At 45.3% G+C, this 15,001-nt stretch overlaps 2 protein-coding genes across 3 annotated transcripts; one reads left to right on the top strand and one right to left on the bottom strand.

The window, feature by feature from the left end:
* Nucleotides 1-864: 864 nt before the first annotated feature.
* LOC120653411 lies at nt 865-6,072 on the bottom strand. 2 transcript variants are annotated; one of them, XR_005666840.1, is made up of 4 exons: nt 5,931-6,072; nt 2,455-2,612; nt 1,910-2,306; nt 1,787-1,822 (listed from the first exon to the last, which is right to left on the bottom strand). XR_005666840.1 is itself a non-coding variant. In XM_039931184.1 (2 exons), the coding sequence occupies exons 1-2, from the start codon at nt 2,142-2,144 to the stop codon at nt 1,423-1,425; spliced, it is 564 nt and encodes a 187-aa protein (XP_039787118.1). In that variant the 5' UTR covers nt 2,145-2,447; the 3' UTR covers nt 865-1,422. The 2 variants fall into 2 exon arrangements, 1 of the variants encoding a protein (XP_039787118.1); XM_039931184.1 differs by lacking the exons at nt 1,787-1,822; nt 2,455-2,612; nt 5,931-6,072 and adding an exon at nt 865-1,751 and having other exon boundaries at nt 1,910-2,447.
* LOC120652953 (receptor-like protein 2) lies at nt 2,980-5,571 on the top strand. The gene has a single exon (XM_039930955.1). It carries the CDS (start codon nt 3,027-3,029, stop codon nt 5,202-5,204), a length of 2,178 nt encoding a protein of 725 aa, XP_039786889.1. The 5' UTR covers nt 2,980-3,026; the 3' UTR covers nt 5,205-5,571.
* Nucleotides 6,073-15,001: the final 8,929 nt, after the last annotated feature.

Below are 15,001 nucleotides of genomic sequence, written 5' to 3'. Positions count from 1 at the left end.
CGGTCACTAGTGTACCTGGTTATGTTAAAACTCTTTTTAGGTTGTGTGCCGTTGCGGCAGAGGCCAGGAACATTTCAAGTTGATGTATCACCTTGATGTATTCTCTTGAAATCAATAAAGTTTTTCCTTTCCAAAAAAAATGTTGGAAATTTGTAAAAATGATTTTGCTCGGTTCGATTCGTTGCCTCCGTCATGCACCGCCACCACCATTGCTGCTGCTCGGTGCTCGGCAGTACCGCCGTCACCACCCGCTGCCCATGGTGTGCCTAGGGGTGGTAGAGGGCCCAACATTTTGAATTAGAAAATCTAAGAGCCGGGGCCTAAAAGGGCCGGGCTCTAATCTTATACAATTTTGAACTAAAAAATTTAAGGATCTTGTTGGGCTGTGAAGAGACTACTAGGGCCATGTCCCATTACCACCCTGTGCCTAGCGTATGCCGCCGCTGCTGGCCGCACGCCCATCGCCGCAGCTGCCCCTTGTACAGTTGTACCCCAGCTGGGGCTTCGCGCCGTTGCCGAGGCTGTCCAAATGCCCCTGCCGCCCGCGTGCCTCTATCTGCGCCTCCGCCCTCGGCCACGTGCCGCTGTGGAGATGTGAAGGATTGAGAAAAATGTTGGATTTAGATATCGGTACATGCTGAATCTAGTCTCTCAAGATATTGAGATAGTTTGTAAAATAAAATTGAATGCAGTACTTATTTCTAAAATAATATTTTGATGCGTTTTTTAAAAATATTGAATATATTATTTTTAGATGTTGTTATTTTTCAAAAAATGTTGAATATGATATTTAAAATATTCAATTTAGATATTTAATTTAGATTAAGGATCTTAAAATTATATTGCCTAACCAACTTCCACCCACAGGTTATATAGGAGCTCCCTCGATCGGCTATCGGGTAGTTTGATCTTTTCTTTTTCTTTTTTCGTGCTTTCTGTTCCTTTTGTGGGACCATTGTTCATTACTACATGCATACCATTTATAGTAACTTGCTATAGTTTTAATTCAAAATATAGAAATTCTAATTTTAGATAAAAAAATCAATTGGCACATCTTGATTTTCGCTGGATAAAAGTTGAAAACTAACCAAGCATACTTTTAAGCCACATATATCATGGCTCGTTCGTGGTGCCAAGAAGGAGGCCAATCCGAGCCGAGTGTCCCGGTTCTGGCGTCGTGGCGAGGTCTAGAAGTCCGAAGACCGGATGCAGTGTGAACGCGCAGGACGCCCCCGCCTTGCCGTTTTCAGAGCTCGCACTTTGAAGAGCGACGGACGACGCCTCTTGGTTCAGGATTCCTGATGCGTCAGCAAACACGATGGGAGGAAGAGGGAAGAGAACGGAGCCCGAACACGACACGGACAGCGCGTCCAGCCGCAGCGGATACGCGCGTCCAGTCTTCGTGCTCGTCGCCGCCGCCCCTCACCTCGCCGCCGGTTTCTGTCTCGCCGTGCGAGGCGGACGGAGCCCGAGTCGTGCGGCAAGAAGCACGGCATCAGACCGCACATACCTTCCATTGGCCTTGCCCTTGTGCTGCGCATCTCCTTGGCGTCCTGCACCAGTTCCTGCACAGAGCTGGAGATGACCTCCCCTCCTCCAGTTCCTCACAGAGCTCTCGCAGGATGCCGACCTCGCCAAACTTTGGCAAGGTACCGACTGCTGCCAATGAGAAGGAATCGCCTGCAACCAAAATGGGACAGTCACCACTGTCTCGCTGTCTCGCTGCCTTACAAGGGCCTTGAGGGCCATATCTGCTAGTGGGAACCAAATCTGCTAAGATTCTCAGGAAAAGAAAAACTGATGAAACGTGACGATAAGGATTCTGAAAAGAACAAGGAGAAAGACAGGTTGAGGAAGATCGAGAGGAAGAAGAAAAGAATCAAATTCGCTATGCCAATTGGACACGTACCTTCTCTCCCTTCAGCATAAGATCCTCGGATGGTCAGTTTTGAAGTATATCCGCGAGTCAATGGGTAGATACAAAGTTTGAAGTGACCCAATCTGCCAGTCACCTCACAGGACCGGATGCCATATCCATGTGCCGACGGGCAAGACAATGACGAGGTGAAGAATCCATTGCCAGCAGGCAGCAAGAATTGCTGCGCTGGTGTGGAGACACGAAGGCCGGACAAGTCCCGGTCCATGAGTGAGAGATGAAACCATCGCGGTTGGAAGCTTTAGCTTGGGAAGATGCATTCACGTGGATCGTGTACAGGTCTCATCTTTTCCAAAAGCAGATCAGATCAAGACATGTTAGAATGGCCATCACCACCTAGAGCGCACTTGTCAGCGAAGGGAATACACCACTGCAATGATTTAAGATACTTGTTACCAACCCTCTTATCCGATGTTCAAGCAGAGAAAGCAACATTACCAAAGTTGATGTGTTCCATGAATCGTGGCTTAAGATTCAAACTGCTAACATACCTGGAGAATTTTAAGTTCAGCACGTACCTGTATGACAAATACTCAATATAACACCGTGGATCACTTATTCTGTTCCCCTTACCATCAACATCAGGACTATATGGGCTACTCTGTTTTCATTTTCTCACCCAAACCCTCAACAGTGTGGTACATCCAAATTCCAACATTCCATCTTTGGCGCTTCACTGTAATTATACAATGTATTTTGGGTGAATCAGTATTCAGTTCAGACCATGAAAAACATTGGAGACAGAAAAGTATTATCACAAGGTTTAGATTATATACAAAGTCTTTTAGCAAATTAAATACCAATACAACCTACCTTGCAAATATGCAGTGCTTCTCTTTCACTGAAAGAACTACTAAATCATTCTGTAACCATCAGAGCACAAAGACTAAGAAACCACAAAAGGGGTTGAGAACCAGAGTCAAAACTCAGTGTCACTGTCAAGAAAGCTCATACGCATCTTGATGTCAGAACGTGCGCCAGAAAAAAGCTACAAGCATCTAATAATGAAAAAAAATGGAATACAAGAAATATCGGACCAAGATTCTCACATGCTTTTTAATATTCAGTTGTTGGTGCTTTATATAACAGGATGTCTTCGGGAGGTCCTTGTTTCAAGGAAAACACCATGCAGCCACTTTGGTCTTCATGCAACAACAGAATATCCAAAATAACACACATACATTTACTTGTTATGGCTCTTGTGTTGTTGCTCTTCTTGGCATCTCCTACCACCTCCTGCAAAGAAGAGGAGGCGGCCTCCCTCCTTGGGTTTCTCGATGGTCTCTCTCAAAACTCTGGCCTCCCCACTTCATGGCAGAATGACACAAACTGCTGTTTGTGGGATGGCATCATATGCAATATGGATGGAGCTGTCATGGACATTTCGTTGGCTTCTATGGGCCTTCAGGGGCACATATCACCCTCACTTGGCAATCTTACCAGCCTGTTGAGGCTCAATCTCTCTGGCAACTCACTCTCTGGTGGACTCCCACAGGAACTACTATCAAGAAACATAATTGTCCTTGATGTCAGCTTCAACAAGCTCAATGGAGAATTCCATGAGCTGCAATCCACCCCTGACAGCGAAATGAAGGTAATCAATATCTCAAGTAACTTGTTCACAGGACATTTTCCATCCACCACGTTGGGTAGCATGAAGAATCTAGCTGCTCTGAACATGAGCAATAATAGCTTTACTGGGGAAATTCCAAGCACGCTTTGTGTTGACAAGCCATTCTTTGAGGTCCTTGACCTCAGTTACAACCAGTTCCATGGTAGGATACCCACAGAGCTTGGGAATTGCTCCCGTTTGAGAGTGCTTAAAGCTGGCCAGAACCAACTCATTGGGACCCTCCCAGCTGAGCTCTTCAATGTTACCTCACTTGAGCACCTCTCGTTCCCTAACAATCATTTGCAAGGAACACTTGATCATGTAGGCAAACTCAGCAATTTGGTCATCCTTGATCTTGGGTGGAATGGGCTAAATGGCAAGATCCCAGATTCTATTGGGCAGCTCAAGAAGCTGCAAGAGCTTCACTTAGACAACAACAACATTTCTGGAGTGCTGCCATCAGCTCTTAGCAATTGCTCAAATCTCACAACTATCATCCTCAAGGACAACAACTTCCTAGGAGAGCTCAAACGTGTCAACTTCTCCACCCTATCTAATTTAAAATTTTTAGATTGCAGGTCAAACAAATTCACTGGCACAATTCCAGACAGTCTCTACTCTTGCAGCAACCTTGTTGCGTTGCGCTTATCGTTCAACAATCTCCATGGTCAATTTTCATCATCGATAAGCAATCTCAGGTCCCTCAAATTCCTAGGTCTTTCTCACAACAATTTTACAAATATCACAGATGCACTTCAGATCCTCAGTAAGTTAAGGACACTCACTCTCTTGCTAATTGGGGGCAACTTCAAGAATGAGACCATGCCAGAATATGATACATTTCATAGCTTTGAGAATCTGCAGGGCCTTGCCCTAAACGATTGTTCACTGTATGGACATTTACCTAACTGGCTGGCTAAGCTCAAAAAGTTGCGAGGGTTAGTATTAGACAACAATAAACTCAGTGGACCAATACCAACCTGGATTAACAGCTTAAACCTCCTTTTCTATCTTGACATATCAAATAACAATCTTACGGGGGAAATACCAACAGAACTGATGGAGATGCCAACACTTAAGTCAGCTCACTCAGACCCAATAATACTTAAGTTTCCGATTTACATGACTGGCGGTTTTCAATACCGTGCAACTAGTGGTTTTCATAAGATGTTGAATCTAGGCAACAACAAATTCAGTGGAGTGATCCCCCCACAGATTGGTCAGCTACAAGCACTCCTTACACTCAACTTGAGCTTCAACAACTTTCACGGGGATATCCCACCATCAATTGGCAACCTCGGGAATCTGCAGGTGCTAGACTTGTCCTACAATGATTTGACTGGTCCAATCCCTTCCTCACTGGAGAGGCTTCACTTCCTTTCCAGATTCAACATTTCCAACAATGATCTAGAGGGGCCCGTTCCAACTGGAGGCCAATTCAGCACATTTCCAGATTCTAGCTTTTTTGGAAATCCAAAGCTGTGCAGCCCTACGCTGATGCACCATTGTAATTCAGCAAAGGCAACTCCAGTCTCCATTATCTCCACAGGAGAGTACATTGACAAGGTCATCATTGCAGTGACCTTTGGTATGTTCTTCGGTGTTGGAGTGCTATACGACCAGATGGTCCTATCCAGATATATTTATTTTGGCTGAAGCTACATAAACTGAAACGCATTACAATAATGTGTCCTGGGTTATGACTTATGGATATTCAGTGTACTGTGTACAGAACTGAACCTAGCAATAAACAGCCACAGCTTGAAACTTCAGAAATGCAATTGAGTGGCTCCAGCAGCAGGAAGATCAGAACCTCTCATAAGCCTCAAATCAGAGATAGTTAGCAACATTTAGCCCATGTCCTATACTCAATGGATGACCAGCAGAGTCGCAGAACAATCTGTACTGAAATATGAGTATATCTGACTCTACTATGTTAATGTTATGTGTTAGTGTAACACTATGTGTCTCTTAAGAGCATGTGTGGCTGCATTTACAACATTTACTCTGTAAGATTTGTGAATTGATGTGGAGCAGCTGTACTTGTGAGACCTTTGTGCTAAATCGTCTTATTACTCCAAACTACAAAAGAAAACTAAATATACTACATGAGCAAACTACAGTAGAACTTAACTACCAAAGCTACCTACATTAGCCAGACCAAGACAAAAGGGACCTCAATTCAGCAAAACCATCAGACAGCAAGCGAATTTTCAAAGCTACACGCACGGATTCATCCAGTAGAGGTAGCAGATGACTGCAACTGCTAGTGCCAACGAACCCCAGATAAATGACATGCCCAACTTAACTTTGGGACTAGGACACGGATTAAGAGCAACAGCTCCAAAATGACATCTGCAAGACCTTCGCCACACTAGTTACCTCTGAGCTCTGGAGCGCAGCGCGCTTGATGTAACCTAGGCCATCCGGGTGACGCCCCGCCGGTGACGAGCGCCATGCCGCCATGGCGCTGAGCCGCCAAGGGCGCCCAGCGTGTTCGTTCGTGGAGGTGCGGGCGACGAGATGGGCCTTTGATTGGGCTCATATAGGTGGGCTAGGCCGCGAGAGGTCAGGACAAAAGCGATGGACTATCTGGTGATGAATAGCTAATCTCAAAAAAAAAAAAATCAGGTGATGAATGGCGAGGAATTTAAAAAAGAGTAGAGCACATAGCCGGTTCCTAAACTTGTCTTGCTTGTCTTGCTGTGTCACTTAGATCCCTACTATCAAAATGCATATCTGGCTCCTAAATTTGGGCTCGGATATCATTTAGGTCCCTACTATATATCAAAATGCAGATCGTACTCCCTAAACTTGACTTCGGCTATCATATAGGCCACTAAACTATTTAAATGCAGTGTCATTACTTTCATTGCCACATTTTCAGACTTGTTTTATTGCCCTGTCAGCTTATACCATTATTCGATCAATAATTTATCTTACAAGCCCTTGATTTTAGTTTTAGTTTAGTGAGTGCGACAAGTTTTTTAGAGAGTACATGGACCTAGACGACATCCGAAACCAAGTTTAGGGGGCTTCATCTGCATTCTGAGAGTATATGGATCTAAATGACACATGATCCTAAATTTAAGGAGCCAGATATGCATTTTGAAAGTACGAGGATCTTACGTTACTCTTTTTAAAAAAAGCTGGCCCCGCACACATATAGGGCCCAAATCATAGGCTGGTTACAAGTATATCGATGCCTATGGTTCTAAAGAGCGTATTACACAGGAAGGAAAAAAATAGAGTTTCTGACAAATCTCAGAAATATGTCCAAGCATGTATAATTATCCAATAACACTCAGTTTAGCTGGGTGGACATTTTTTCTCTAATATGCGGAGAGCTACGTATCATTTCATTGAGGAAGATAAAATGAATAAATAAAGAATATACACCACAAAGTCAACACAGTGCCACGTACATGATTACAATTTACACCCAACAAAAGATTTGCACAACCAGAGACGTGTAACGACCAGAGAGAAAGGCTAGCCCGCCAAGCTACCAAACTCTGCAGCTCTTTGGCACCTGCAATTGCAACGCACCGGCTTGACTGGACACTCTCTTATATCCTTAAACACAAAAATCCCGAGTAACCAATGCAACTATGGAGCATCACTTGTTCAAAGGCTCCACATTTGTGAGAACCGCCCAATTTGCACTCGATTTAGGTAAAAAATATTGATTAATCCATTAAGATGAGAGTTAACACGTGTCCGTCTCTCGACACACCACGTGTTAATCCACATCTTAGAGGTACTTAATCAACACAATTCACCTAAAACGATCGCAAATCCGGTAGTCCCGGTACGTGTTTGCCACATGCCCAGAATTAAGCACACGTACCATTATACAATCGCATACACAGTGCCGATGAACCACAAGAGCAGTTTTACATTACCAAAGTTCAATACAGGTTCGATATAGGAGGGTTCAAACTACTTCCATTACAAGCATTGGGCTCACGAAAGCCATATTAAATAGAAATTTAGAATTTATTATATTTACATGCTCTCACAGAGTTCGGTTACGATAAAAACATACTAAGATAATGGTGACTTGCTCAAGGACACCATCACAGCCACAACGACCTACTCCTCCTCCGCATTTGGATCAGCGGGGTAGAAGTGGCCGAACACCACTTCCGGCTCACCTGCAACTAGCTAACTCAATTAAATAGGAGCAAGGAATCATACTTAGCAATTGCATTGAGCCTTCCTACTTAGTGCATCAGCGACAACATTTGCCTTATCGGGATGATAGTGCACTTCAATGTGATAATTCTTGATTAATTCAAGCCACCGACGTTGCCTCATGTTGAGATCGGATTGAGTGAAAATATATTTGAGACTCTTGTGATTAGTGTAGATATTGCAATGATTGTCAAGCAGATAGTGACGCCATATCTTTAGAGTATGGACAACGGCTGCAAGCTCTAAATCATGGGTAGGATAATTTTCTTCATGCCGCTTGAGTTGACGAGAAGAATAGGCCACTACTTGGCCTTCTTGCATAAGAACACAGCCAAGACCGATGCGAGAAGCATCGCAGTAGACATCGAAGCTCTTGAAAATATTTGGCTGAGCAAGAATGGGAGCGGTAGTGAGACGATCCTTGAGGGTTTGAAAGGATTCTTCACAGGCTGGGGACCACTCAAACTTGACCCCATTCTTCAGTAAATCGGTCATAGGCTTCGCAATTTTAGAAAAATTCTCTATGAACCGGCAGTAATATCCCGCAAGTCCAAGAAAACTCCGGATCTCATGGACATTCTGAGGTTGCTTCCACTCAAAAATATCTTACACCTTACTAGGATCTACAACAATACCATCCTTGGAGAGGATGTGACCAAGAAAAGATACTTCTTCAAGCCAAAATTCACATTTGCTAAACTTGGCATGAAGACAATGTTCTCTAAGTTTTTTAAGAACAATATGGATGTGACGAGCATGATCTTCTTGGGTCTTGGAATAAATGAGAATATCATCGATAAAGATGATCACAAAGATATCAAGTTCCTCCATGAAGATGCTATTCATCAGATACATGAAATAAGCCGGCGCATTGGTGAGGCCGAAGGACATGACAGTCAATTCATAGAGACCATATCTAGTAGAGAAAGCCGTTTTTGGAATATCTTCTTTCCGGATCTTGATTTGATGATAATCTAATCTTAAATCAATCTTGGAGAAATATCGAGCTCCCGAGAGTTGATCAAATAAGATATCAATCCGAGGAAGAGGATATTTGTTCTTGACAGTGATCTCATTCAACGGACGATAATCAACACACATCCAAAAACTATCATCTTTCTTCTTTACAAAGAGAGTCGGTCATCCCCAAGGAGAGGAGCTTGGACGAATGAAACCTTTGTCCAACAAGATCTTGAGTTGTTCCTTCAACTCTCTTAGCTCATTAGGAGGCATTCGATAAGGCCATTTAGAGATAGGAGCTGTTCCGGGCTTGAGCTCTATGACAAATTCAATCTCACGATCAGGAGGCATACCCAGTAATTCTTCTGGAAAGACATCCGGATACTCACACACCTCAGAAATATCTTCCAACGCAGTGGCTTTGGTACTCGTCAAAGCATACAGATGGGATTCCATCTTGGAAAGAGAGAGGAGAACTCTACTCCCATAGGGGTGCAAAAGATCGATGGTGCGGGGCCCACATTTGATAACTCCATCATGCTTACCCAACCAATTCATCCCAAGAATCATATCTAACCCCATCTTGTCTAGGATGAGAAGATTAGCACGAAACGTAGCTCCCTCAATGAGAATTGGAACCCTATCCACAAAGTTTCTAGAGATGATCTCTCCACTCGGTGATTCTATATGGTATGGCACTTGTAGGTTTTGCATCTCAAGTTTACTATGCAGCATAAAGTTCTTGTTGATGAATGAAAGAGTTGCCCCAGAATCAAAAAGAACAATTGCAGGATGAGAATTGATTAGGAGTGTACCCATGAGTACTTTAGCATCCTCCGGAACTTCTTCAGAAGTGGTATAGTTAAGATGGCCAAACTTAGGAGCTTGTTGTGGTTTGGCTTCCTAACGCGGTGCTTGAGGTGTATTGTTGGGACTAGGTGCATTGAAGGCACTGCCACGCCTCGGAGAGGGGCAATTCTTGGAGATGTGGCCTATGCCACCACAATTGTAGCACGGACCCTTTACAGCAACACCTGGATTGTTCCAATAGGCATTGGCCGGCCTAGGAGCTTGTCCTTGAGGAGGTTGAGGGTGGCGCACAATCCACATAGGACGTGGAGCTTGAGCACCCGGCGCCCGAGGTGGAGGAGGAGGTGGACGTGAGGAGCTACCGCCTGCCAAGATAGGAGCGGGACGCTTGTTCTTTTCCTCAAGATTCTTCATCTTATGCTCGGCTCTAATGGCAATATTTACCAAGTCATTGAAATCCTCAAACTTAGTAGTGGAAAGCTTGTCTTGTAACTCTTCAGAGAGCCCATCATACAGGCGTTCTTGCTTCTTGGCATCGGTGGCCACTTCTTCAGGTGCATATTGGGAGAGAGTGTTGAAGGCATTGACATAGGTCGTCACATCACGATTTCCTTGAGTGAGATTTAGAAATTCCTTCTTCTTGATGTCCATGATACCCTTAGAAATATGGAAGGAGCGAAAAGCTGTGCGGAACTCCTCCCATGTGAAGCGGTGGTTAGAAGGGTGAGATGCCTTGAAGTTCCGCCACCAAGCCCCAGGGGCATCGTGAAGTTGATGAGCAGCAAAAAAAACCTTCTCATGTGGCTCACACTCAATATAAGACCAAGCTTTTCTTCAATGATATTGAGCCAGAAATCCGCATCAAGAGAATCCTTGGAGCCACGAAAGATGGGCGGATTGGTGCGGAAGAATTCCCCGAACCTGTTCACTTGAGGCTCAGCCCTTGGACCATGATTGCCGGCATTGCCCATCTGATTGACTATGTGTGCCATGAGTTCAGTTTGTCGAGTCAGGACGTCTGCGAGTGTTGGGTGAATGGGAGGTTCAGGAAGGGGAATATCGTTGTTGCAGTTGTTATTGCCACTTGAACCATTAGCACCATCCCTCTCAGTTTCCGAACCCAACATCATCCTGTTAATAAACAAAATAGTTAGCGGTCAGGAATGAAAGATAGAGAAGGATACTTGAAGGAAGGGTGGAAAGACAATGTGTAGATAAAAATCTAAAACACGATCAACACAGGAGTAGCAATTCTAAAAGGAAAAACAGATTTGGTCCACTAAGATTAACCAGAATCAACTAGGCAAGATCTTAACAGCAGCACATTAGATTGACTCAGTACAAATTTGGAGACCAGAAGAGAGAGTATGCATGCATGCGAGGTATGAATGCAACATGACGTCTCCTCACATCGTGAGCACGCCTTAACGTTCTAGCACTCACTCACGACCCGAAACAACCGCATTGCCCAGCAGCGCTACAACCCTCCTACTAGCACTTAGGACAATGGGTGATTCCCATCTTCTTAACCCCGGTAAATGGCTCAAAAGGTTTCCAGAGGGCGAAAGGGTTTTCCTACGCTCCCGCTACTCATGAAGACAAGAGGGATTAAGCATATCTTAATTAAAAAAGTGAAGCAATAAGGAAGAAGTAGCTCTAAGATGAAGAAAAAAAGTTAGCATTTTACCTTAAGTTCAAATTTTTAACTAAAATAAATCTTAGTAGAAGTAATCAAATTTTATTTTACTCTCAACCCACTAAGCAAATTTTAGGTTCACTTTATGGAACCTCGGCTCTGATACCCGTTGTGAGAACCGCCCAATTTGCACTCGGTTTAGGTGAAAATTATTGATTAATCCATTAAGATGAGAGTTAACACGTGTCCGTCTCTCGACACGCCACGTGTTAATCCATATCTTAGAGGTACTTAATCAACATAATTCATCTAAAACGATTGCAAATCCGGTAGTCCCGGTACGTGTTTGCCACATGCCCAGGATTAAGCACACGTACCGTTATACAATCGCATACACAGTGCCGATGAACCACAAGAGCAGTTTTACATTACCAGAGTTCAATACAGGTTCGATATAGGAGGGTTCAAACTACTTCCATTACAAGCCTCGGGCTCACGAAAGCCATATTAAACAGAAATTTAGAATTTATTATATTTATATTCTCTCACAGAGTTCGGTTATGATAAAAACATACTAAGATAATGATGACTTGCTCAAGGACACCATCACAGCCACAACGACCTACTCCTCCTCCGCATTTGGATCAGCGGAATAGAAATGGCCGAACATCACTTCTGGCTCACCTGCAACTAGCTAACTCAATTAAATAGGAGCAAGAAATCATGCTTAGCTGCTTGCCTTGGTTAGCTTCGGACTCGACCACGAACTGGACTCCGGGTTCAGGCTCAACGCACTCGGTGGGCACCACGCGTTCGACCTCCGACGGTTGGTTCACTATAACGCATGAACGAGATGCAAGGATCAGCATGATGTTGTGACTAGGCACAAAATGATATGCATGAAATGACGTTTCAGCTGAATTAAGCATCTAACAGAGCTAACTGATTGGCCTCCCACCGGTCAGACCGGTTAACTAAACTGGTTAGACCGGCCACAGACGGCGCACGGCCACCACCGGTCAGACCGGTTAACTGAACCGGTCAGACCGGTCCTGAATGGCGGACTGCCCACGAAGCGGCGACCACGATGCAGCGGCGGCACGGCAGCGTTCCGGCGGCAGAGCTCATCGCTGGCGACGAGAACTGGCCCTACACCATCTACAAGACTGCGCTCACCAAACCATGGGTGGTGTACAAGGAGAAGGCAAGCCGAGCATGGCCGGAGGCATGGAGGTGGCGCCGACCGGCGGCAAGGCAGAGGAACGAGCGTGGAAAGTTAGGGAACGTGGTGGAACGTGGAGAGCTTCAGCTTCAGGATGTTGCTTACAGTCGATTTGAGCCGTTGGGTGGTGAAAACGGTGGCCGGACGATGAAGTTCCACGGTGAGGTCGAGTCCGGGTGGAGCTGGAACTGGCGGCTGCGAGCTCTGCGATTCCCGGCGAGATGATGATCGGAGCTCGAGTTTGAGGGGCCGTGGAGGGGGCTAGGGAGGTGGAGAGACTCTGGGTGTGGTGGATTTGAAAACCATGGGGTGGAGGTCGTGAATTTTTGGATTGACGGTGGCTCTGCTTGCTCCGTTCTTGGCGTCTGGAGGTTGAAGACGATGCCGAGCGAGAGAGAGGAGAATGGCTCAGGCGCTGGCTCAACTCGGGATAAGGATGTGCGCGTGCGGTGAATGAGGATGGCCGACGCGTGGCCCGAGGATGGCCGGCGGCGAGACTGACATGCGGCGTGCCGCGATGCGCGCCCCAACGAGCTCTACCGGTCAGACCGGCCGGTCTCACCGGTCTGACCGGTGCTCAAAATTGGGGCTGTGACAACATTGTTGTCACTGTGGTAACTTACGCAAGTATATGCGCGAACCACGGATAGATACAAGGTTTGAAGTGAACCAGCAGATAAATCACTTTACAGGACCGGCACAACCTTCCAGTACATATCGTGATGGCATCTTCTCTTTCAAAAAAGCTGGATCGGATCAGATGAGGATAGGTGCGGAGCTTCCACTTGGTGGTGATCCTTCTGTTGGCACTGTCACCAATCAGGATAGGCGGCTGTCATTCTATGTCTGTAAAGATGTTTGTTCATCACAACTTTTATTTTTCCTGCGTTGAAAAATAAGCTTCAGACAAAGCTATATGGTAAAAGTTTCAAGTCTACAATATACATATAAGTCATGTGCGCAATTTAGAACTGTGGACTACTTATCCTTTGCTCCCCGTGCCATCAGCCACTATTAAAAAAACATTAACCACGACTTTTTAAAATGGCCTCGAGGCGGGCAGAATTCCAACCGCCTCGGTTAATAAGAAATGGTCTCGGTTAATAGCAGGCATTAACCGATGCAGTCATTTTTTAATTAACCGAGACGGTTAAATAAACCGCCTCGCAAAATTCATTAAATAGAACCGAGCCTAATAGAAGCAAAATGAGCCTGACTGCCGAGAGAAGTATATAAACAAAACAAAACCCTAACCCACCCACCTCCCTCACTAGCCAGCTGTCACTTCTCATCCCTATCCCTGTCTCCCTCCCTCCCTCCCCTCCCGCGGCTCAGCGCGGCGGCCGGGACAGCGGCGGACTCGGCGGCGGCGGCTGCTACGTTGCACGTGCCACAACGCCGGCCGGGGTCAGGGGCGGAGACAGGGGGGCGGGCAGGGGCCTGGCCCCTCTATGATCCCCAAATTTACACTACAAATTTAAATTTTGATTAAATTTTTATATAAATTTGTATGGTTGGCCCCCCCTAACAATGAAAAAATCACCATCCTGGCTCCGCCCCTGGCCGGGGTGGTGGCGGCTGTGCGGGCTCGAGATATAGGCATACAGCGGCGCCAGCGGCTGCAGCCGCGGGGCGGCGGCTCCGCGGGCGCGGCGTCTGCTACGGGCCCGCATCTGGCGGCGGTTGCTATATCTGGCGGCGGGCCCGGATCCGGCATCGGCGCGGGCGCCGGCGGCGGTGTGCCGGGCGCTAGGCGTCGGATCGTGGATGGGCTCGGCGGGCCCACTGATGGGCTCACCGGGCTTATCCACGGGTTTCTTTTTTTTGTTTTTTTATTCGATTAACCAAGGAGGGCATGCAACCGCCTCGGAAAATAGGTCATTTACCATGACCATGACTCCGAGGCGGGTTTTGCAACCGCCTCGGTTAATACTTTTTGCCCGCCTCGAAAAAGATTTTTGTAGCAGTGAGCATCACTTTTATCCAAAGTCCAATAGTTTTTGTCTTTGGCCCTTTACTACATTTATAAATTTATTTTGGACTTTTGGTGAATCAATTGTCAGTACATGTACAACCATGAAAAACGAAAAACTATTACTAGGTTTAGATCATATACAAACCAACCACAAATTAAAACGTCTTTAATTGCCAATACAACATCTGCAAATACTTTCTACGGCTTTAATTTTGCAAATGAAATACCTGTAGTGCCTTTTACTGATGCAAGTTATATATATTTTGGATCATTGGGTCGATCCAAAAGTTAATAAATTAAACAAGAATGGTATTCTACGTAAATGTTTTGGAAGGATAAATAAACTAGAGTGGGATGCCATCATAATTAATTAGCTGACCCAAAAAACTCTGTTTGGTAATAAACACTTGCATCCTTACCTCTCACTCACCTAAATCTCACTATATATGTTGATGCACGGGGTCAGCTTCAAGCATGAGATCATGCCAGACTATGATAACATTTTATAGCTTATTAAAGAATCTCATGGGACTTTCCATAAATGACTGCTCACTCTATGGAAATTTACCAAAGTGGCTGTCTAAGCTCAAAAATTTGCGAGCATTGCTTCTACTCCTATACAACAATCAACTCGATCAGTGGGTCAATACCAG

This window comes from Panicum virgatum, chromosome 1K (assembly GCF_016808335.1).
Source record: "Panicum virgatum strain AP13 chromosome 1K, P.virgatum_v5, whole genome shotgun sequence".
In the NCBI taxonomy this organism is placed as follows: domain Eukaryota; kingdom Viridiplantae; phylum Streptophyta; class Magnoliopsida; order Poales; family Poaceae; genus Panicum; species Panicum virgatum.
Note: the sequence above shows the minus strand (reverse complement) of the source record. Positions and strands in the feature narration are given on the sequence as shown.

What these genes read in the sequence shown, in the direction of transcription:
- LOC120653411 (XM_039931184.1), bottom strand. Translation starts at nt 2,144, where the DNA reads ATGGACCGGGACTTGTCCGGCCTTCGTGTCTCCACACCAGCGCAGCAA. An exon ending in TTATGCTGAAGGGAGAGAAG is followed by an intron (nt 1,752 to 1,909) that starts GTACGTGTCCAA and finishes TCCCACTAGCAG; the next exon opens with ATATGGCCCTCAAGGCCCTT.
- LOC120652953 (XM_039930955.1), top strand. Translation starts at nt 3,027, where the DNA reads ATGTCTTCGGGAGGTCCTTGTTTCAAGGAAAACACCATGCAGCCACTT.